The following is a 25,000-nucleotide window of genomic DNA, read 5'->3' as shown; positions in this document are numbered from 1 at the left end:
CATTCCTGGGCCTGTGGTTACCAGCAGCTTTGAAGTCGCTAGCAGCAGTGGAGCTGAAGGGCCCAAAGCCGGGTGGGTGGGTGACAGGCCTAAGCCCCCTCCGGTCCCCCCAAAGCCTCCGCTGGAAGGCCCATAAAAGAGAAAAGCAAACAGCCTTTTAATACGGGCCAGGGTGAATAGGGGCCTATAACCCTCCGTGGGTCCCCGGGAGCGAGGCGAGGGCCCCGGAGCACCACCCACCCCCTTTTTCGTCCGGCGAGGCCAGAGACAGTCCTCAACCAAGCATACACCAGAAACATGACCCGTACCAACAGTACGTCGGTGCAGGTTCTCAAACATTTTGGGCTCAGGACAGTAAGTAACGTTTTGATTCAGGAGCACCGCAGCGTGACTTTAATGGTAGAAATGTGTGGCAGAAAGTATTTACCATAGAAAAAACATTGACAGTCAGAAAAAGCTTTCTGTGGAAGACGCCGCAGCGCATCGCTCTCTGCCGAAGATTTTGTCACCCACTTAGAACAGAAACGTGACGTTATCCGAGATGCACCGTTACACGTTGTCCCAGATGACCATGAACCCATCCGTCTTATCTCTGCTACCCCCCCGTACGCTGTGACCTCCGGAGACCCGCCACTTCCTCCAGCTTCCACACCACTGTCGTTGACATTGAGAAACAATACAATACACACCACGTCCACTACAGTATCATCGGTCCAAATATACAACTGTGGGTTCTTGTGCTGGGAAATTGTCATGTAACAAAGAGAGGTTGTTTATACAGGTTTTATACTTTTCAATATCATGATCAGAGGGTTACATAGGTTGTTTTACATAGGGTTTTAGACTTCTCAATATCATCAGGGGTTTACATAGGTTGTTTTACATAGGGTTTTAGACTTTTAAAAATCATTATCAGGGGCTTACTGTACATTGCTTTTCTTCAACAGTAGGTGGTACACGGTGCCAGATTTTCAAAACAGTTATTTTTTTTAAATTGCTTACCAACTATGTCACATACACTTGTAAACCCAAAGCCACAGTAGTGGTAAACAGCGAGCTCTCTCAACACAGAGGCTGTTCTTTCTTTGCCAATGTTGACGTGAGTGTATTTTTTCTCTTCTGAAAGAAATGAAGGGGACTTCCAGGGAGATCCGTCCATCCTGCTGGCCGGGAGGGAACGTGGACAACACATCGTCCTCATGAAGACACTGAAGTCACACCACTGCAGTGTTAAAACTAAACTAAACTAAACTAAATGACAGAAAATGTGGGTGGACTACCTATATAAGAAAAAGTTAAATAATAAACAAAATAAAATAAAGAAAATGTTCAAATATGGATATACTAGATTTCTGCATGATAGCAACAATATGTCTGTCTGTCTCCCGCTGTCTATCACTGTTCATCTCAATTTCTCAGTTTCTTATCCCCTCAGCCCCCGTCCCGCCCCCCCCCCCCTCTCCCTCTCATAGCTGTGGGCTTTTTCTCGTCTCCATGCTTTAATTAGCTTGCTGTGTTTTTCTCCCCCCTCTCCGTGCATCAAGGTTATGGAGGATTCTGAAAAGTCAAACTGCACCGCAGGGTCTGGAATTATTTGGGCTAGAGAGAAGCAAGCGTTTTTCAGCGGGGTAGTATTATATAGAGTGCGGAAGCCTAAACGCGCACGGAAATCACACACAGATGCACTTACAGTACACACACACAACCCGACGCAAGACAAAACAAACTGCACTTGATTCATGCACTTGATACATGCAAACAGTGGTGTAAAGTAGTGTAATAGTATAGGTAAGGTATTCTTTATTTTACTGCAGTATTGCAGTATTACTTCACAATTGAAAACCTTGCTTACAAGTCACTACACTGCAAAAAAAAAAGATCTTAGCAAGAATTGCCAACTTATATCTAGCCATACTAGATTATTGATCTTGTTTTAATAATGATATACTAAACAAGAGAAAAATGTATAAGATGACTAATATTGTTTTTAGATTATATTTCTTTTTTCTCTTACTAAGTTATTAAATCTTCAATCAAATAATTGTACATGTACATCAAGCTAAAATTACTATCTGAGACAAGATTGCAGCCACAGTGTGACTTTTAAGACAATTTGTAGTAGTAAGTACTTATTTTAAGACTACCAAATAACTGCTTTCACATTACATATTTAAATGTTTCCAAACACTTTTGTGTCAACATCACATTTAAGGCCTTTTCAGAAGGGCAGCGACTGACGTGCCTAGTGATACATTTTCAATGATAGGCACAGCCCTGTGAAATTGTCACATTCATGCTCATTTCGTGCACACGCCTGCATAGACCGGCCTGGATTGTGTTGAGCTTTATTTTTATTTTTATGCTACGCGTCCCTTGCCCCTCATGAGCATGAGACTTGGAGTTGATCCAGGTGACAACGCCTGCATCACACGCTCCCCCTCTAAAAGGACCTTTATTCATATGTAATTCAGTGCCGATTGGCTTTCAAAGTGCAAGATCAGAGTACATGGAATAAAGGATAGCAAATTGAAATCATCCCAGGAAAGTTTATCTAAATATAACATGTCAGTGGATCTCAATGTGGGGTTCGGGGACCCCCTAGGGGTCCTTAAGGTTCCAGTTGGTCAAAATTAGTTACTGGTATTATAGGCTACAATTGAAATAATTTTAACCACTTAAACCCCAGGTAGGCTAGGTTATTTTTTGGGTTATTTGTGCATTTTCATCTACCCAATCCAAGGGTTATAAAATACGGGGTTATTTTTGGTTATTTTTGTACCCAACATGTATATTATTTTTTTTATTCATTCATTGATTGATAGACTGATTGATTAAATACTTCATAAGAATGTAAAATATTAAAATTGACAGTAACCAGGATAATAGCAATTGACAAATTTACAATTTAGGCATTTAGCATTGGAAATGCAGGGCAAAGGTTTTGTCTTGGCCTCTAGGGAGTGAGCATGCAAAGTTGTACACAGATCGGTGCAATTATAGGTAAGAACATGAATTGGTCTGTTATAGCGCCACCATGAGTCCGCTTTTTTAAGTCGCATTTCTTCCTCTGCCTAGTGGTAATGTGCGTGCATAAGTTCACGGAAATCGCACACTGTTCATGATTTGAGGCATTTTGTTCAAAACGGACAAATCTGCAGAACTTTGGAAGGCAATCTTAGCCAATGGCGATGGAATATGGGATCGCGGAGTGGTCTGTGTTGATCACATGACTATAGAGATGGTGTATACTGATTTGCGTGATGTATGGATAAAATATGTACGAGTAATATAAATAAATGTGTTTTGCAAAAGTCGGCCTCATGGTGGCGCTATAACAGGCCGTTGTGGAAAAATTGGGGCAGAGGTTCGTCGTTGGAATCCAGGGAGTGTGTGTGGAAAGTTTGGCATCGGCCGCGCTAACAGTGCCGGAGATTAGCTGTACACACAGACGGACGGACGGAGTGCAAAACATACTCTCTCCCCATGCCTTCGGCCTGGTGGAGACAATTAAACCCAAAAACTGTATACTGTATTTTTACAGGTCAATTTTTTTGTGTATAATATTTTTCTTACCATAGTTCCATATTACAATACCTCCAAATTATGGGTCACACTCGCAACTGTAAACAATAAACAATGATATTATTGCAATCCTAATAAATATACTATACCTTACTGTGAAATAAATGTCCCTTTCAATGTCCCTTTCATTGCTATGAAAATTCCTGTCAAAATATTTAGGCCTATAAATAATACATTAAGTTGTAGTAATGCACTGCTCATAATATTGTGCGTGCGTGCGTGCGTGCGTGCGTGCGTGCGTGCGCGCGGCGGTGGTGGTTGGTGTTTGGTTGGTTGGTTGGGGGGGGGGGGGGGGGGGGCGCTGCGCTGCGTGGACAATGCGCATCTGACGTAGTGAGTAGTGACGTCACTTATCAGGAAGTGCATCGTTGGAAAAAGCCCGCGGCAGCAAGCCAGCAGGCAGTGGAAGTTGCAGCAGCAGACTCAGAGCACAGCAAAGCAGTGAGAGGAGAGGAGGACAACAAAAAGGATTATACTTTCAGTGTGCCATTACATTAAAAGGTTTGTGTTCATTTTTATGTCTATGCCACCAGACCACCACGTTGTTGTTGTCTACAAACTACACAGGCTGGGAGCTTAATTATCCCAGTAACCTACCAAGCAGTTTGCAGTGCTAACGTTAGCAACATGCTAACGCCATGCTAACGCCTGTCAATGAGACATTGTGATCTCAGCAAGCTTTTTTAATGTAAACTTGCTGTTCTGTTGAAGTAGTAGTTTGGTTGACATGTGTATTTCTGTTATGAAATATATGGAGAGGATGCGTTTCTGGATCTAAATGCTACATATATAAGCTACTAAATTACAACCAAAGTACTAGCATTAGAGCCGTATCATTTAGTCATTGGTAATATTGTGTATTTTCTTTTATAGAATCTGCCATATTGGATGAAAAAGCCATATTGCTTTAAGAATGGTTGAGAAACAATTTGCAGCCCCTTGGTGGAGCAAAACATGCAGGAAACGGCAGTGTACAGGTCAGTAGGAATGCACTGAGGATACTAGCTGCAGCACTCATCAAATGTAATTTTGCCTATGCATGCGCCTCATGGTAGTGTAGTTATCTGTAGTAGTTTAGATTGTAATTACGTTGATGTACTACCATGTAGCACATCGTCATTACAATCTAACCTACTACAGACCTCCCAAAATAAACTAATTGGACTACTTCTACACCTCACACCTATAGCATAACCTCTGCTCATTATGTTAGGGTGGAATGGCTCAGGGTAGAGGACAGAGTACAGCAACTTGCAATGGGCCTGGTCTATAAGATACTCAGGGGACCAGTGCCTGCATGTACCTGTTGTACTACATCAAAGGCACAAAAATGGCTATCAATAAAGTGCAACTCCTTACCTTCCCTCAAAACTGCCATGAAAAATCACCTGTCTGCAATTGCCCTGAGGACATTTTGTGCTATTTTTTTTTAACATTCTTGTACAATTGCACTGCTGTACTTTCTGCAAAATGTTAATTAAGTATTCAATTATTCAAAAAAGGCCACGTTAATAAGGGGAAACAAGTGTGCAGGAGATCGGCCAAGGGTTCCCACATCTATCCACTCCAGGCATGGTAAGTTACAAATACGTTTACATATGAGTGCATATACCGATATGTTATAACAATTGCATTGTTATAACAATCTTTTATCAGTATGTCAGCTGACACATTTGATTTTGTTTTCCTCCATTTTAGTTTTTTTTAAAGATTGCACAAAACTTAGTCTTGCATGGAGAGGCTGGGCCAAAAACTCCTGACAAAAAAGTTCCTGTACCTGGCAAGACGCAAAGGGAAACTAACCTCTTCTCTTGATGGATTAACACACGGTAATATATTATTGTTATATTGTACATCAGACTATGCAAATGTGTATTTTAGCAGGTGTTTTATTTTGTTACTAAATTACATAATCACAGATATGCCATGCCACATTAATACATTCCACATATTGATATAAAATTGTCTTCCTACAGTTTGGGGGAAGCCCTGAGCCAGCTACCGACACTGCTTCTGCCAACAGTGTACAAAGTTGGGCGAAAAGTGTACCAGCACACTATCGAGGAGTCCAACTTTGTGTTCCACCATAAGCCTGTAAGTTCCTCTGCATATCTAAATGGAAATGTTATTAATTTGAACCACTTGAACCCAGCAACAATATTCTCAAAGAGATTTGGTGTAGATGGGAAAACCGTGCCAGCTCCAAGTGCAGTGCCAAGCCATGTCCAGTTTAAGTGGTTAAGAATGTGCCTGACTGCCTGTTATAGAATTATTCAGAATACTGTATCAGACAGCAATCAGTGAACACCATTATCTTGCTTATACTCTTTGCTTTTTGACAGTCTTTTACATTGGTCTATGTATCTTTTTTGTTTGTCTTTCTCAGGTTGGAACAAACTTGGTGCTACCTCCATCAGGCGACGGCGTCAAGACCGTACCCATATGTCCTGTCACCATCTCCTTCATCAGGACCTCAGAGGGGTCCTTGAAATTAGGAGGTTTGATAACGAAATGCATCTTTACAGAGTGGATCCTTACTGGTCAGTTACTCAGTCAATGCCCACATCTATGGGTGAAATATTGTAATGCTCACTGCCTATTGCATTTTGACAACATTCATAACAGTGATCTGTCTACCAAATTGTCTATTATCAGAGACCTTTCACTGATTTACCGGTAGTTGTACTTGTTACCATTGAGACTAAGCCACTTAACATATGACTGCATGTTGTAAGCCGGCAACCCCCCGGAAATCTAAAATGTACTCTAATATACATACTCCGTATTTTGTACTACTTAGCCAAGACCCAATTCCTTCTCAAAATGCAATATGCACTGAACATCCCATTTTTGTACAACTTAAAAAATGTCTGTAAATCACTTGTGAACTATTATCCATGTTATGAATGTTAAATTTAGATGGGCACTGTTTGATTAAAAAAAAACAAAGCATGCATGTTGTTAATGGGCCAAGAGAAATAATTTGAGCAGGGATGTAATGTCGCCATTCATTTTCAATTCACTTGCACCTTTAAACCAGTGGTTCTCAACCTGCGGGCCACTGGTCCATTGCAAGTGGGACCCACATTAACTGGCAAAACACATTTTAAAACATTTATATAAAAATATATATTTTAATCAATCCAAAATTGTTTACGGTGTTACAAAGAAACCTGCACCTGGCCACTTATGCTCCAAAGCATCAGATGGATGCTCTGGAGCCCATAGTCTGGAAAAGGTTGAGAACCACTGCATAAAGCACTTATGTGAAGAGCACTTGTTTTTTTATTAACATTTAATAAATGTTGACAAAGTCAATTATGCCTTCATTTCTTTAATGTGAATGCCTTTAGGATTTTAAGACAGGACAGCTCATGACAACCCTAGAATGAAGAAGAATCACCTTTTTAATAGCACTTGTTTTAAGATTATTTCACCTCAATTAAGTAAAATTACCTGTGGAAGAAGAACTGACAAGCTAGTTTTGAGTGTATTTTAATTAATACAGTGCTTGGGATAAGTTGTTACAAGCTAGGTATGAGAATATTTGACTTAATACAGTGCTTGGAATGAGTTTTAACCACTAATTTGAAGGGATTTGCAAGCTAGTTTTGAGTCCATTTCACTTGATGCAGTGCTTGGGATGAGTTTTAACCACTTATTTTAAGAGATTTATAAGCTATTTTTGAGTTTATCTCACTTAATCCAGTGCTTGAATGAGGTTTAAATCACTTATTTTAAGAGTTTTACAAGCTCTTTTTTAGTTTATCTCACTTAATCCAGTGCTTGAATGAAGCTTAAATCACTTATTTTAAGAGTTTTACAAGCTATTTTTGAGTTTATCTCACTTAATCCAGTGCTTGAATGAGGTTTAAATCACTTATTTTAAGAGTTTTACAAGCTATTTTTTAGTTTATCTCACTTAATCCAGTGCTTGAATGAAGCTTAAATCACTTATTTAAAGAGTTTGCCACTTCCCTAATGGCTAGAGATTTTTTCTAATTACAAGAATTCTTACCAAGTAGAATTCTCTCACTGCACTGGCAGATTATTTCACTTGTTTTTAGTCCATTTCATCTCAAATTAATATTTTTTTTCTAATATCAAGACTGGCTTTTTTTGCAGTGTAGATTCTGATTATTAATGTACATTGTGAGCTTGTAGAGCAGCTATTAAAAATATTTTAAATGGGACATTCTGCTTACTACAATTTTTTATGCCATTACTTTTGTACTTTCACTCATGCCATAGTATTTGTATAGGTTGCAGTATTGCAGTATTTTACATAAGTAAAAATAAATGTGAGTACCTCTTCCACTACTGCATGCACACAAAAAATGTGCATATCAATATTTGAAGCTACCAGTCTCTCTGCGCTGTACTTGCTCGAAGCAACAGCAAACCACATTGGATTCGCACAACATCGATCGAGGGTAAACAAAACATGCATGCAATCACACAGCAGCGCTGGAACGTACTGGAGGCATTTCCAGTAGAGACAGAATCGGGAAAGCTGTTCAGGAGCATCCTCCTGGAAAAATGGATTAGTGTCCGAACTCACAGGATAAATGAAAGGCATGGGCATGTCTACACCATTTAAATGTGGAAGAATTGTTATTTTCATCAGCACGTGCCCGTTCTCTCCTAATGGTACCGACATCGATACAGCATGGACATGTGGAAAAAATCTTATCCAATGACAACTAAATATTCTTTCGTTTTGGGAGGCTAAATATCATCAAATGGTGGTCCGTGGGCGTGGCTCAAATGCCTCAAAAGGCAAAGCTCTCCGTCTACCGAGCAATCTTCGTTCCTACTCTCACCTATATGGTCATGAAGTGTGGGTCAAGGTTCGGGCATCTGGTTAGGATGCCTCTCGGACGCCTCCCTAGGGAGGTCCTCGACGCACGTCCCACTGGGAGGAGACCCTGGGGCAGACCAAGGCGCAGTTAGAGGAAACACATCGACTCACTGGCCTTGGAACATCTCAGAATCCCCCAGGAGGAAGTCACTAATGTTGCTCTGGAGAGGGAAGTCTGGAGCACTCTGGTGGAGATGTTGCCCCCGCGACCCGACTACGGATAATCGGTTGAAGATGGATGGATGGATGGACAGCACAGCACAGCAGGCTACAGTACAGTATTTATAAGTATAATACAGTACATTTTTCTGGGTTCTCTTCATGGATCTGTTGGTCACCTCTGCTGTAATCATGTCTGCTCTGTTCCCCAAAGCAACGCAGGCAGCAGAGACTGATGCAACACAGCGGTACTATTCGTACACCAATACCACACACGCGCGCACACACACACACACACACACACACACTTGGCCGACTGGAAGGGAGTTGCGAGAAACATTACCCACCGAACAAGCTCTGTTACTGGGTCAGAAATTCTGTCGTTGTGAGTTAGAGAGATGTGTGTGTGGGTGTGTGCGTGAGTGTGTGCATGCGTGCGTGCGTGTCAGTAAGATGAATGTTGTGGTTAGTCTAGCAGTCATGTAGTGACCAACACAAACAAACAATGTCTTCCTCCCACGGCGGAGCTGCACAGTGGGAATCCACACACAGCCCAGAAAAAAATAAATGAAAATAAAACACACACCACAGCAAAAAAAAAAGAAGAAAAAAAAAACTGCTGTGTTTTCTCATGTTGCAATGACGCATTGAAATTCACACAGCCATGGGATTTGATCCATACACGCACTGGCTGTGTATATGGCGTGGTGGTAAAAGTATCAACACCGCAGTGTAGAAACACCCTGGTACAAGCGAACACTCGCTATTCAAAATATACTCGAGTTAAGAGGATAAAAGCAGCTAAAGTAAAAGTACGCATTATGCAGAATGTCATTTCACAAGTTATCAAAATGCATAAAAAAGGTTTTCCAGATATAGCAGAGCCTGCCATTTTCCGTGGCACGTTGTGAGCTTGTACATCAGATAATAGAAGGGTCAATTGAGAGGGGTCTTTGGCATGAAAACCACTGACTTATATACCGTCTGTCTGAAAAACCACTGACTTCTACTGTCTGTCTGAAAAACCACTGACTTCTACTGTCTGTCTGAAAAACCACTGACTTCTACTGTCTGTCTGAAAAACCACTGACTTCTACTGTCTGTCTGAAAAACCACTGACTTCTACTGTCTGTCTGAAAAACCACTGACTTCTACTGTCTGTCTGAAAAACCACTGACTTCTACTGTCTGTCTGAAAAACCACTGACTTCTACTGTCTGTCTGAAAAACCACTGACTACTGATATGATGCCATGCACTTTGTCCGTCCTCGCTGCTCCCTTCCTCCCTTCTTTCCTACCCCCCCCCCTCCCCCCCCCCCCCCCCCCCCCCCATGGTCTTGGCTGTGGGTTCAAAGCTCTCCTATGCGTGACTCTGACATGTCCAGTGTTTTACGTCGCTCTGCAGTCTGCGCCTAAAGTGATTTAGCTGCTGCTCACTCACGCACGCACGCACACACACACGCACGCACACACACACACACGCACGCACGCACATAAACTCCACCATTCACTGTGACACAGAGCTTATGTGACACACAAACACAAAATACAGTTTACATTATGTCTGCCTTGAAAGGAGTGAACTGATGTAGGATATGAAATGTATACTTCATATGTACTGTACTGTATGTGCCAATTATCATGCACCTACTATGACATGCCGACACCCCAGAAATGCATTGTTACTTTACAAAACCATTTATGGAAATATCACAGTATGTTACAAGGAAAACCTGAGAGAACTTCTGTTTCTATTAGGACACATTGAAAATAGCTTTATACCTAACCATTCCGGGAGGGGGGACATTAACCAAAAAAATAGCAAATCTACAAGCTCACAAGGAGCCGCACGGACTGACAGATACAGAGATCTCCATATATGGTCATAAAGGGGACAAGGACTGAAAGATACAGAGATCTCCAACTATGGGCATATCAGTGGGATTGGCATTGCGACGTACGTAGGTGTGAGGGCCGCATAAGAGCCAGAACTCTAGATGTGAGGGCCCCATATTGGTCTGAACCTCTAGTTAAATAAACTCAGGGGGGATCATTTGTCCGCTGAAGTATAGCATTTCTGAACGAAGACCTCCGACTGTTAAAAGTATCTGCTTGTCAATAAACTCAACTTGCTGCTATAGATCCTCATCGGCTCAAACATGAATTGATCATTTGCAGCCACACCCTGCAGACAGACAGACAAATAGAGGCAACGGACACACGCGGTGAGAAAGAATTCTGTGTGTGTGTGTGTGTGTTATGTGTACATAGTGTGTGTGTGTGTGTGGTATGTGTACATACAGTGTGTGTGTGTGTGTGTGTGTGTGTGTGTGTGTGTGTGTGTGTGTGTGTGTGTGTGTGTGTGCGTGCGTGCAGGCAGCTGTCGGTCGCAGTGAGACGGCAGGTTTACATTCTTCGTGGATTTATCAAGACACACAATCCACATACTTACCGGCCCCTTAGTGCTCATTACACTCACACACACACTCACACACATGTACACATGAGTGGAAATTGGCACTGACACACACGCGCGCAGCCACGCACACGCACACACACACACACACACAACTATACTTGTGGGGACCTCAACATTTGAAGTTTCATGAATGCTATTCTTTACAATTTCTTGCCAATTTAAATATAGGATTTTAACCCTGAAGCCAAAAAATACCTATAGCCGATCTATATGGGCTTGTAGATCCGATATTATCTGCGCTTGACACAAAAGCATATCAGACATAACTCTAATCTCTAATGTCAAATGATGTTTTAACCATAACAACAATGACAAGACAATGGACCCTCACAATGGCCGTTTCTCAAGTTGTATTATACTATGGTACCCTGCACGCACGCACGCACACACGCACACGCACACACACACGCGCGCACACACACACACACACACACACACACACACACACACACACACACACACACACACACGCACGCACGCACACTTGGGAGAGGACATATATCCGCCTTGCTGTTTTAGGATCAAATTAGGGGTCCGAGCAGGAATTTCACACTGATGGCAGATAGGAGCGGGTTCACCTGCTGCAGTCCGTTGGAATGACAGATGAAAGCCCTGCGGGCTCCACAGCAGATCAGGCCAGAGGGCCCGTCTCCTCCTCCTCCTCCTCTGCATGGAAAAGGCTCGCTCGCACACCACAACAACACGCAATAAGCCGCGATGACGGACGCGTCCATTCGTACCCGCGCCCCGTCCGCTTACACATTCCTGTCCCTCGCTCTCGGACTGCGTAGTGTACTGTATACAGCGTACCTCCAAAAAACACTCCTGAGTTACTATTTGTCTCCGTCCTGGTGAGAGATGTTGTGTTTCCGTATTTCAACTTATGTTTTTTTGGTTTATTTTTATAAATAAATATAATGTGACTAGTGCTTGGATTATTTATGTATGTACACTGGCAGTGAATGACTTAAGTAAGTGATGCTTACTTAGTTCCTATAACCGCATATCACTGCTGTGATAATAATCACGATATCGCACACCCTCTTGTGTAATATATGGCTATAATATAGCCTATACCTTTTGATGCTACTGGGTTTTCTTCCATTATGTAAGCTATTGTACCGCATTACTGATTAATTGAGTATGATGAGCCACAATGGAAACAAGCCCCCTGGGGCTGTTTGCGTTATCCTGTATGTACTACACGTTCTGTTAATAATTGGGTTAATAAAGTATTCAATAAAAATAAAGAAAATAATAAAATAAAGTGTGTCTCACAAAAGTTGTGAAAATAATGCAAGTGTCTATCTAGGTATTAATAAATACTGAATGGCATGTAGATTAACAAGCGAGCTTGTGTCTAAATAACTACTTTGGATCCGTTTTTTTCCACTTGTAACGTAATGGTTTTTGCACAGTGACAGTATTGTTTCAGCACAGCATCCATCATATCGTGATAGCATCGCAGAAACATAACCGCTTTAACTCCCTACTTGCGGATGGCCTGTAGTGCTAGAAACTGAATATCAAAATGATACTCTCGACGCTGAAATACATGCGTGACCGTCGCATACCTCCGTGGCACATTCGCTGACTTCACCTGTCGTCGTGTGTCACATTGCACATTACCTAACGACAAGTCAGAGTTGCTCTGTCAAATCAAATGTGTACTTGGAGTTGAAGTATTCAAAATGCTTTTGAAATTATAGGAATAGGATTCAAAAGTACAAATTATGTTATATATCAATGCACTGCTGTATTGACATTTTGATATTCCAAAAAGAAAATACAGACAGTGAAAATAGCAGATCTATAACACATTGCATGGCATCAATCTGATATTTTTGCTATCATGGGGCTATGTGGTTAATTCACAATGTACTTTTTACCCTCCCAAGAAATGTAGTGGAGTCAAAAGTACAATAGTTGTCTTTAAAATGTATAGTGGAATAAAAGTCACAAGTATCCAAAATTAAAAAATACTACAGTAAAGTACTGATACTCAAATGAGGAGAGATAGCAGATCTATAAACATCACAATGCATCACAACCTGTGCATGTCCAGGCCTGTCACAATTATTATATAATGGCCCAATCACAATTATTTTTACAAAATTGTCAATCATTTCCATGTTGACAAATACATACATTATCAAACTTTTTTTTTTTTTAAATAGCAGATCTACAAGCTTATTATTTTGTAATTTCTTTGGAAAGAAAACAATGATGTATTTGTATACAATTGTCACATCTGCCCTGTGCAATCTCTGATTACAAGGCCTGAGAGGCAAACAGAAATACAAATTGTAACGTTCCGATGTTCTGATGTTCAATGCAAAAATAAAAAATAAAAATAATCATTAATTGCAATTATTTGTGTGACAATTAATCATTAAGTACCATTTGTATTTGTGACAGCCCTGACAAAATCTAGGATAGGGTTTTGAGTTTTTAATGAAGATGGCTGTTCTTATTATGGAGTATATGTAATGGAGGTTACTGTATGTAGTCCTACAGTTGAAATTGAAGTTGTATTGATTTCTGCACACAGTGTTTTAAGACAAACAAAAACAACAGCAGAGACAATAGTGTGTGTTTTATAAATCACACAAGAAGAACTATCACTCACACTCTCTCTCTCTCTTACACACACACACACACACACACACACACACACACACACACACACACACTTCCTCAGCACCACTATAAAGACGAACCCTCCTGTTTGCACGAATACTTGCAGCCACACGCAAGTGCACGCATGGACACACGCACACACGGACGCAGCAGAAATACATGTGCACATACATTCACACAGATATGTAAGAAGATAATCATCATAAATAACATGATACGACACACTGCTGAATGCACTTTGGGCGCTATGTCAACAAAGACATCTCTCTCTCTTTCCCCCTCTCCCCCTCTCTCTCTCTCTCCCCCAGGTTGAAAGGTAAATGGAAGATGTTGTATCGTGTCGTCTTCACAGGGAAACCATGGGATGAAATATTTAGTGCAGTGAGTCACAACACATACGCCAAGCAACAGCGACACACACACACACACACACACACACACAGACAGACACACACACATACAGCTAAGAACACACGGCAGTGTGTCCCGCCACATCTCACACGCAACCTTCTGTCCATATTCCGCGCTGTCGGGAAGAAGAAGTCTCATCTCCATATTTTAACTGTTTGTGTTTCGTAAATTAACGCGCCACTTGATCATACACTACAGTGTCAACACAAAAGTTTAGAATTTGAATCTGAAAAGAACAAGTATTGGACATATAAACCACCATTAATTAGGTCATTACAGGTGAAAATGTTCAAACCTTTTCAAAGATGTTCAAATATTCTCCAATTACAAAAGAAATGAATTAATAAGCGTGAATTGCGCGTGAAAGTGTGATTTGGCTCGTTAATACCATACAAAGACTTCAAAAACATATGGGCGAAGGGAACCATCATATAAGGCCTGGAGAACGAGGTGCGTACTGGGGGCCATCACAGGGCCTGGAGAACGAGGTGCGTGCTGGGGCCATCACAGGGCCTGGAGAACGAGGTGCGTGCTGGGGGCCATCACAGGGCCTGGAGAACGAGGTGCGTGCTCGGCCCTATATGAATGAATGTGGGAGTGAGGATGTGTGTGTGTGTGTGTGTGTGTGTGTGTGTGTGTGTGTGTGCGCGTGTGTGTGTGTGTGTGTGTGTGTGTGGGGGGGGGGTGGAGGGGGGCGGAGGTGCTCGGGTTGGTGGTTGTTGGGGGCTGCTAGTGCAGCTGTCCCACTCCGGGGTAACATAAGACCTTATTAGAGTCCATTAGTCCCTCTCTGAAACTATAAGAGATTGTCAAATACATAGAAACATTCACACAAAGCCCTCAGACCCGCCATACGGAGAGGGGGATGGGGAGGTGGTCACTCACTCGTCTGTGTTCATATTTTTGACCAGATTGGAAATGTTAGTGCTGCATGATTCTTGTTTAAATGTGAATCTCGATTTTCCTTCACAATAATTGAGATCAGGATTCTCACTATAGGGTTGGGTGTCGATACGAATATATTGGCAATCGTGGATTGGATGTGTCTATCGCCGAAAATGTAGGCGATTTATCTGCAATTTTTTATTTTTCAAAATAATATGTAGCACACTGTACACTGAAATAATGTAAGTGTGAGCAAAATGCGAATCGATTTGGGCCAGCAAAGTCGTACCAGTGGCCGGATGGAAACCCCCTCCTCCCGTTATAATGGTATGCTCCCAGAATCCCAGCAGCAGCATCGGGGATCGGGCGAAGTCATGGTAAATGGTGCATTTATATAGCGCCTTTATCCAAGGTGCTTTACATAGATTGTGCATTACATTCACCCATTCACACACACATTCATACACCGATTGCGGCGGAAGCCATGCAAGGTACCAACCAGCACATCGGGAGCAATTTGGGGTTCAGTGTCTTGCCCAAGGACACTTCGACATATAGACAGGAGGAGCCGGGATTCGAACCGCCGACCCATGGATCATTGGACGACCTGCTCTACCTCTTGAGCCACAGTCGCTCATGCTCACTCTGGCTGAGAAAGGCTGGGACCGAGGGAGGCTACTTACTGTACATGTTGTTTATTCTCCGGACCCATGCAGTTTAATAATATACACCACACCAGAATGCACACTGCTGTCTCGTGTCTCATCACAACCCAATGCGTGACCCGTGAAGTCGGGGGAAAAAAATAAAAAAGAGTAAAGGAAAAGACGGAGTAACAAATCGTTAGCAACAAGCTAAGCTAACAGGCTGGTGGTGGTGTTAGCTTATAGCTTATTAGCTTGTTGCTGCTGATTCAACGCACTGATCATCACCATGTCCGCCTATAATCTAGGTTATGTTAGGTTAAAAACAGACAGATCTACAAGCTCTAAGCGCGTTGCGAACGGCGCTGCAGAGACGGGCGGGTCTGCGTGTTCATCAGCGATTTTGGGCCAGACGATGGGCGATAGAAAACATTACTACATTCACAATGTGGCACCTGGACCCAACTACTGTGGCTTTAAACAGACAACCTCAAAGTTGATTGATTGATTGATTGAAATATTTATTAACAGTTTGTAGAATTTACAGTACATTTTAAGCACAAAACTCAATACAAAGACTGTTAACTGTGAGTGGACGACCCAATTAAGCATTACACTTGTTTACAACAGGGTTCACATTGTTCAATTCATCAAAAAGTTCTTGGCATAAACCTCTCTTAAAGTCTCTCTCTGGTAGCAAAAACATAAGAGTATCTGAATCTAGATCGTGATATCTTTTTACCACAACTGAACACCTTGAAGCCGCATGGGAATTGATTTCCGTGAGTCAGATTTGAACCACCAACTGTGCGTGTGTAGAGATCTCGACATTTGTGTCTCGTTCTGAAAAGTCGGACACCGATGACCGACCTTTGATTGATTGAATTTGATTGAATAGTTTATTAGACTCTGTTGTACTCTGTTGTAGCTCTTCACGGGTAAAAAAGATAAAAGGAACCAAACCCGAAATGGACCTGTTGGACCTGTTCCGAGATTTTTCTTTCAAGTGACGGCACAGAGCCCGAGTGGACCCGTGACATTTTGGTCCAATTCAGAGCGGTTTGGTCCAATTCCGACTTTCCTTTTTTCTTATATGGTCCCGATTTGTTCCAAGATCTGATTATTTCAGAGATTTTAAAAACCCGTCGAGGAATCAATGATGACTGTATCGTGCAACAATATGTTTTTCTACATTCCTCAGCCTCATGAAACCCTCTCTAAACCCGAGGAGTAACTCCTCTAACCCCCCCCCCCAAATACCAACAGCTCATTCTGAGAGCCCCAGCAGTGGTGAAGGCATTCTGAATATTATATTCTAGGAGCTACACAAGCTCTTCAAGCCAACAGCTGTGGCTGAGACTCTCTCCATGTCTCTCTCTGTTGTCTGGAGGGTGGTGAGTCAGGCCTGGGGGGCCCCTGGCCCGGGATGGGAGGGGGGGCAGGGACAGAGGGTTTTCCCTGCAGGGGCGGCAGGGGGCAGGACCTGGGAGTGACTGTTCTTTGATCTTTAATTAACACCGGGGCAGGGCCCAGGGGAGCAGAGGAGAGAGACAGAGCGATCTGCTAATTAAGTACGAGAGTAAAGCGACAGACAGAGTGAAAGGCCAGTCTGGAAGACATCTTAGACATGATTTTGTCGACGGAAACTAGGATGAAAATTATTCTTTTTCACTGAAAAAAAGAAAGAAACTAAGCTACTGTATGCTGACTAAAACCAATTTCATTAACAAATACAAACTAGACAAAAATGTTAGAGAGACACTAATTAAAAAAAATCCATTTCTGGAAAGGTTTTGGACATACACGGTTTTCACCCGACAGTGACAAAATGTAACACATGGGCGAAAAGACACAAAGAGATGGGGCGAGAGGAGCGTTGAGCTTGTTTGAAAACAGACAGACAGACGTGTGTGTGAGTGAGGCCGGTTTCACATTGGGTTACTTATCACCAACACCCTGGTCCAAAACACTCCATCAACCATCCCTTCCCCCCCTCCACCCCCCAAACTCTCCTCTCGTTGACCTCTCACCCCATTAACCCCATCCTGACCACCACACTTCCCAAATTCCTCCCCGTAGGCCAGCTGATGAGGTGACACAACACACACACACACACACACACACACACACACACACACACACGGATGGAAGCATGGACACATCCGCCAACACTTGTAAGACAGTGATGCAACTGCAAAACACATGCATTGCATACACATACGCGCACACACACACACGCTGCAGATTGCGTGCAGGCACATATGATGAGGCGTACACATCTTTTCATCCAAGGTGTGATCCACAATACACATAATATGCAGTCTGCCATGTTTCCGAGCGCAACACATACTCTGTCTGACGGCGGGGTTCGGACGGGCGAAGCGTCAGGAGGACATCTGGAAGGAGTTCCGAGAATACGCTCTGAGACCGCCCGCCTGAAAGCTCAGAATGACGGTTTGTAGTTGCATCAACCTCCCCTTACGAAGAAAGGTTCCGACGTCAGAAGGAGTACAGAATGTATTGCACTTCCAATCGAAGAATACCAACGTTCCGTGAATTTCACATGAACAACTGTTATGTGATTTTCATAATGTAACCGACGTCTGAGGTGTGCAGGCGTGTTTGACCACACTCAACCACCCAGTGGGAAACCCAAACGCACCACGAGTCATGGCATGGTATTCAAACGCACGGGAAAAGGTCACTCAAGTCAAACATCTTATAACCACTAAAGCCTAAAAGAAGAATTCCCCTCTTGGCCCCGGGAAGGAGATGTTAGGACTTTATGGGCTCTGAGCTCTGAGCCACAAAGAACAAATCAAACATGCCAACCAGCTCCTCTCAACCGTTCCCACAACTAGGCTGAGATCCAGAGGAGAGCGAAGCCCCAACTCTCTGGAACAGCCATTTGCCATCAGAAGTGCCCAGTCCATTGAGTTTTAGATTTCAATGGCCTTTGAGCACTCTTGAGGCTACTATACTCATTTTATTTCAATTGTGTTTTGATGCTACAGGCATTCCATTCCAACTCCTTGCTAATAATTATTCTCTGTGCTACTGAAATGAAGTGTCCAGCAGAGGAACACTATCTAGTCAGGGAATCTGAATAGAATTAACATTATACAACCTTGGCAAATGCCCCACTTTCTCACTGACAATGTTCTGACAATTCACTGACAATCTACTGAATTGGCTCAATGGCACATGTGGGTGCACATGCATACATGTTTATTGTTGATGCTTTGATCTGACCGTGACACTTTGGTCAATCTCGACTGTTTAAAATCTGCTCTATAAATAACGTTTGATTTGAAACATGGCCGTGAAAGAATAACCCCCCCTAAAGAAGCAAACTCTTACTTTGACAGGCGCTGCTGCGTTCCTCGTAGCCGGCGTCACAGCGGCACCTCCCGATGGGCACGAGCCACTCCCCCTCCGTGCTGCAGTACATGCGCGGCGGCTCCTCCTCCTTGGAGTGGTTGACGCATGCGCCCTTCACCTCCACCAGGGACTGTGAGTCCGTGGGCACCGTGTCGGGGAAGGTGGCCAGGTTGCGCACGGTGCGCGGGCACTTCTTGAAGTAGACGCGCACGGACACCAGCGCCACGCAGGCGCCCACGTCCTGGAAGGCCAGGTAGAAGCCGCGGCGCGTGATGGGGCCCACCTCGCGCACCTCCGTGTTCAGCTTGAGGATGCGGTCGCCCAGGTCCATCTGCGTGAAGCTCTCGTCAGCCGCGATGGTGTCGATCTTGGTGAACTGGTGCTCCCTGGGGAGAAAAAAAAAGGGTTGTCGAGGGTTAACTCTCAAAGCTAAACAAAATAACTAAAACTATAGCATAGAGGGTATGCACATGCATACATCTAAGGCAGGGGTCGGCAACCGGCGGCTCAAGAGCCGCTTGCGGCACTTGAGCACTCCCCTAGTGGCTCCCTGTAGCATTACAAAAAAATCTATGAAAATGTATAATGTTTATTTTTTCACATTTTTATTTTTCATTTATGGTTTCTGTAGGAGGCCAAACGTGACAGAAACATTCTTAAGTTTCCCAATTTTGTAAAAATGTGTAGAATACATATTATGATGGATTGCCTGTATGCTTAATCTGCAGTAGGCTATAGCCCTGAAACATGACTGTCAGTCATGACGCAACAGCAGCCTGTTTTACGCAATCGCAGTCCATAAACATTCCGATTTAAAATATAAAGTCCTCGACACATTTGCCACGGGAGTTAGACATTTGCTGGTACAGCGATTAGCATTGCTGCATCCCGCGTTGTTTAATAAAAAGCATTTTTATCCGAGCGCCCCTTTTCTCAAACGGGGTTGGGAAACAGTTGCACACCGGGTGGGGGCGCGTAGTTGAAAGCCAATGGCAAAATAACAGCTCGGATAAAAATGCTTTTTATTAAACAACGCGGGATGCAGCAATGCTAATCGCTGTACCAGCAACATTCTAACACCCGTGGCACATGTGGCGAGTACTTTATATTTGGAATCTGAATGTTTATGTACACGTTTACAATGTAAATGTAGCGATTGCGTAAAACAGGGTGCAGTTGCATGACGCACCATGGCTAAATCTGCAGTGACAAACTATCAAACAATAAATAAAACGTGGCAAGCCGTTCACAGACGGTGACTATATGAAGGAGTCATATAGACGTTTTATTATCTCCCGGGTTGAACGAAACAGCAAAGCAGCAGCCAGCAGTGGTGGAGTTTAAAGATGCGATCCACTTCTTAAAAGTTTGCTCCCTTCTGCCTTCCCACACACTTGTGTGGAAAACATGGAATGCTCTTCCAGACAATTATGAAGAAACTCGCATTTGGAGTATTATCCATCTTTGGATCAACGTACTTTTGTGAGCAGATATTCTCAAACATGAACTACATTAAATCCAAATACCGCACACGCCTCACCGATGAGAGCTTGCAATCGTGTGTGAAGATTAAAGTGACATTTTACGTGCCCAATGTTGAGAAGCTCTCCAGCGATGTCCACACACAGAAATCACATTAAACGGGTATAAGAACACAATGCAAAAAACATGGCATAATAATGGAGGGTGCGTTGACTGCGTTCGGAAATGCGCACCGCGGGAGCGCACTCGCCTATTAGTTTGCATTGCACAGTGCGCTCAGTGCGCTATTTCCGAACGGGCTTAAACCATAGCGCACTTTTTATTTTGATAGATAGGCTAATATCCACTTGCAGCCCTGTTATCTTCATTATATAAGCATTTTAAGGCTTACATTTTTTTTGCGGCTCCAGGTAGATTTTGAATTAATTATTTTGGTCGAAAATGGCTCATTCAACATCTTGGGTTGCCGACCCCTGATCTAAGGGTTTGAGGTCAGATGTAGAGTTGCTGGCCGGCTCCATACATCGTTGCTGTCAGGAGGAAACCTCCTAACTCTATTTTTGAGGTTTTAGATATTATTATTTTTTAAATCAGTGCTATTGAACACCATTTACGTCTGTGTGTTGTTTCGAAAATATTGAACCAAATTGGAAAGTAGTAAAAGATGTTTTGGACAAAACCTATTAACTCCATTGGTCCCTCAAACTGTCTTCTAAAACAACGAACTCCACAACCTCATTATGGCGTGACCATATATGGAGGCGTGATGTCACGAGGCGTGACCATATATGGAGGTGTGATGTCACGAGGCGTGACCATATATGGAGGCGTGATGTCACGAGGTGTGACCATATATGGATGTGTGATGCCACGAGGCGTGACCATATATGGAGGCGTGATGCCACGAGGCGTGACCATATACGGAGGCGTGATGTCACGAGGCGTGACCATATTAGGAGGCATGATGCCACGAGGTGTGACTATGAAGGTGTGATGTCACGAGGCGTGACCATATATGGAGGTGTGACGCCACGAGGCGTGACCATATATGGAGGCGTGATGCCACGAGGCGTGACCATATATGGAGGCGTGATGCCACGAGGCGTGACCATATATGGAGGTTGTGATGCCACGATGCGTGACCATATATGGAGGCGTGACCATATATGGAGGCGTGACTGACCAACCGACCGACGGGAGATGCAGGTTTGCAATAATAATAATAATAATAATAAGCGTAAACACCTGAAGTGACCCTGGTCTCCAGGGTCCTCGTCACTCTCCTGGTACAGCAGGTTGAACGTCTCCTTGCAGGTGCCGAGGACCAGCGGGATGGAGTTGCAGTCGCGCAGCGTGAACTTGAGCTCCACGTAGACCTTGTGGGCGGTTCGGCGCGCGATCCAGTTGGTCCGCAGCCAGTTGTTCTGGCTGTACTCCATCACGTTGCACACCTGGAAGGTCCGGATGGGCGTGTAGTGCTCGTCCACGCCACTGATCTCCTCCCACTGAGGACAGACACAAGAAGAGGAAAGAGACAGGGTTACTTTCAGACGGGCATCCGGGCAGACGGGACCACGCTCACATAAACACGCTTGCGTTGATGCCCCTCGACTTCTCCACGCGTACAAAAAAAACAACACATTGAAAACAAGCCACGTTATTTACTGCCCATCCTAAATTACCTTTAGTATTATAGTTAAAACTAAATTATTGAACGGGCGTGTAGTAGGGCTGCAACTAACGATTATTTTAATAACCGATAAGTCGGCTCATTATGTAAACGACACACTCATTTAGCTATCACCTTATACATTTGATTTATGAGGTTCTTTTAAACCAACTCAATGTAATGTCTCAACTCCTACGTTGAAGTAGTACAGCTTAAGTTAAAAAAATCTGAACTATCCCTTTAATCTTTGGAAAGAAAGAAAGAATTGTAGGGGGAATGGATAAGACGGAAAAGACAGGGAAAGTAAAGAGGGAAAACAAAGGAGAGGGAAAGAGGGACAGAGGGAGAGGAGGAGGGATGAGAGAGAAACGAGAGGAAAAGAGGGAGGAAAGATGAAGGGATGGGGAGGTGGGAAAAGAAGGAAAGAAAAGAGGGATGTAGGGAGGGGGGAAAGGAGAGAGGCATGGACGGGAGAGAAAGTGGGGGGGGAGGCAGGGGAGAGGAAAAGGATTGTGAGAAAGCCGGAGAAAAGGGAAAAATAAAATAAGCATGAACTTGTGTTGAGCCGTTGAGCATCACAGTTTAATTATTTAGACACACAGTCTACTGGAGCTGCATACTAAACACACAGTCCCGGTCCAGGCGGGGGGAAAACCTTGCATGTCCAAAAACCATCCTTTTTTCATTTATTTTAGTTTTCATACATTTTAGAATAGTGAAAATAGCCCTTGTAAGGTTGTGGATCAGCAACTCTCACGTCTTGTGTGCAACGCCTCTTGTATGATGAAGTAAAACAGTGGTTTTCAACCCTTTTCACATCAAAGGTCCATTATTTATTCTGCTTTTGAGCCACGGACCACCATTTGATGACATTCAGCCTCCCAAGACTTACAATATGTTGTCGCTGTTGGATAAGATTTTGTCCATACTGTATTGATGTGGTGGTATCATAGGATAGATAACCGGCAAACGATCAAAATAACAATTATTCTACATTTTTATAATTGTGTAGACTTAAGTAATGCAGATGTGTAACGATAATTTAACTCTTGAGAGAGTAAAATGAAACCACCATGAAATGGGACCACCTGGAACCCCCTCAAGGGCCACCAGTTAAAGTATAGGACATTAATTTCCCCTGGAAAACCTAAAACCCCAAAAACTTGGAGATACAAGGTTTGTGCGCCGACAGCAAACGATTTAAATAAACACTCGAGGTGAGAAATGAGACGAAGACGCTGCATGTGAAAAATATCTCTCAGGGGGAAAAACACTGCCCCAAAAACCTCTGAATATCTGCAAGATGATGGTATAATCATGGTTAAATATTTAAAAGATCATAACGCCAATTTATTACCCTTCTACTAACATTTTATCTACACAGTAAAATACTATCACAATATTTAGCTCTTTAACACTGTTACTGAAGAAAACTATAGCAATGATTACTATCACAATAGAGATATTTTACACAGTTACTGAACAAAAACTATAGTAATGATTACTATCACAATATAGAGCCATTTAACACTAACCAATACATCATTTAAAAAAGAGTTAACACTGAGGTTTTTACTGTTCACTTGGAAACAAGCAGCAACTGCTGTAGCATACTTTCACAGTATGCTAGTTTTTACATTGTACAGCATGCTGGAACACAAAATCAGCTGGAGAGCGAGATTGCGGCTGTGTGTTTAAGAGAACTTTGAGAGAGAAAGAAACATTTGGAGAGAGAGAGAGAGAGAGAGAGAGAGAGAGAGAGAGAGAGAGAGAGAGAGGACAGCCCTTTCATTTCAGCATGGTGGGATACATCTAATTGATCATTGTGCTTTTTAGCTGTCCATGCAGCGTCCAATCAGAAGCCAGAACGAGGGAGACCATAGGATGAAGGAGGAAATACCTGCAACACTGCGCTCATTGTGCGGCTTGAGTGACTCATTAGAACCAATGGGACGCAATGGACTGGGGAAGGTTTTTTTTATTTTTGCCTACTTTTTCGTTTTCATCCCATCAGTTCTGAATGGATGTCTGCTCGAATGAGTAATTGAGCTCTTTCCCTCATCAGAGAGAGAGAAAGAGAGAGAGAGCGCAATCTGGATAAGTGGAATCTTGAATTATCACTCTGTTCACACAAACAGTAGTGGCATCACACACACACACACACACACAGGTGAAGCCAGACTTTTAGCGCATCATTAATTTCTCTCTGTATTAAAAACACCTGCTGAATCTCACCAGCTCACTTGAAACACTTCACTGTGTGTGTGTGTGTGTGTGTGTGTCATTGAAAGGCAAGCTCAGAGCACGTCTAATGAAACACTCTCCACAGAGACAGAGAAACGAGAGAGAGAGAGAGAGAGAGAGAGAGAGAGAGAGAGAGAGAGAGAGAGAGAGAGAGAGAGAGAGAGAGAGAGAGAGAGAGAGAGAGAGAGAGAGAGAGAGAGAGACAGAGAGAGACAGAGAGAGAGAGAGAGAGAGAGAGAGAGAAAGGCCAGAGAAGGAGAGAGAGTAAAGTAAGAGGGAACGTGAGAGAGCAGTGGAGAGAGGAAGGGGAGTGAGAGAGAGTCTTCCTATGTTTAGTCTCTGGGTCAGGATGTGTTTCCCATCAGTTCATCCATCACACACACACACACACACACACACACACACACACACACACACACACACACATTAACCACTTGAACCCCGGCATCGCTATATTCTGGGTAAACATTCGCCGTAATATTTTACATTTTCAACAGTACCAACGTCAGGCGACCTCAACAAGACGGAAAACAATACAGGCTATGCGTGTGACATCACCGAAC

The 25,000-nt window shown here is 43.1% G+C and overlaps 1 protein-coding gene and 1 long non-coding RNA gene across 7 annotated transcripts in view; one reads left to right on the top strand and one right to left on the bottom strand.

Annotated features, from left to right (window-relative positions):
- The window catches only part of epha3 (eph receptor A3), a 163,311-nt gene that overhangs the window by 103,904 nt on the left and 34,407 nt on the right, over positions 1-25,000 (bottom strand). For all 6 annotated transcript variants that reach the window (XM_083777084.1, XM_083777082.1, XM_083777085.1 and 3 more), the window contains exons 3-4: positions 21,770-22,029; positions 19,022-19,428 (exon numbers count right to left, since the gene is read on the bottom strand). In XM_083777084.1, the coding sequence (XP_083633210.1) occupies positions 19,022-19,428; positions 21,770-22,029 (667 nt within the window). The remainder of the gene's footprint in view (positions 1-19,021; positions 19,429-21,769; positions 22,030-25,000) is intronic.
- On the top strand, positions 4,412-6,499 carry LOC310867210. The gene is made up of 5 exons (XR_014569987.1): positions 4,412-4,559; positions 5,085-5,157; positions 5,281-5,411; positions 5,559-5,676; positions 5,969-6,499. It is a non-coding gene; the product is annotated as an uncharacterized lncRNA (long non-coding RNA).

The sequence above is a fragment of the Protomyctophum parallelum genome (assembly GCF_964188405.1).
Source record: "Protomyctophum parallelum genome assembly, chromosome: 11".
In the NCBI taxonomy this organism is placed as follows: domain Eukaryota; kingdom Metazoa; phylum Chordata; class Actinopteri; order Myctophiformes; family Myctophidae; genus Protomyctophum; species Protomyctophum parallelum.
Note: the sequence above shows the minus strand (reverse complement) of the source record. Positions and strands in the feature narration are given on the sequence as shown.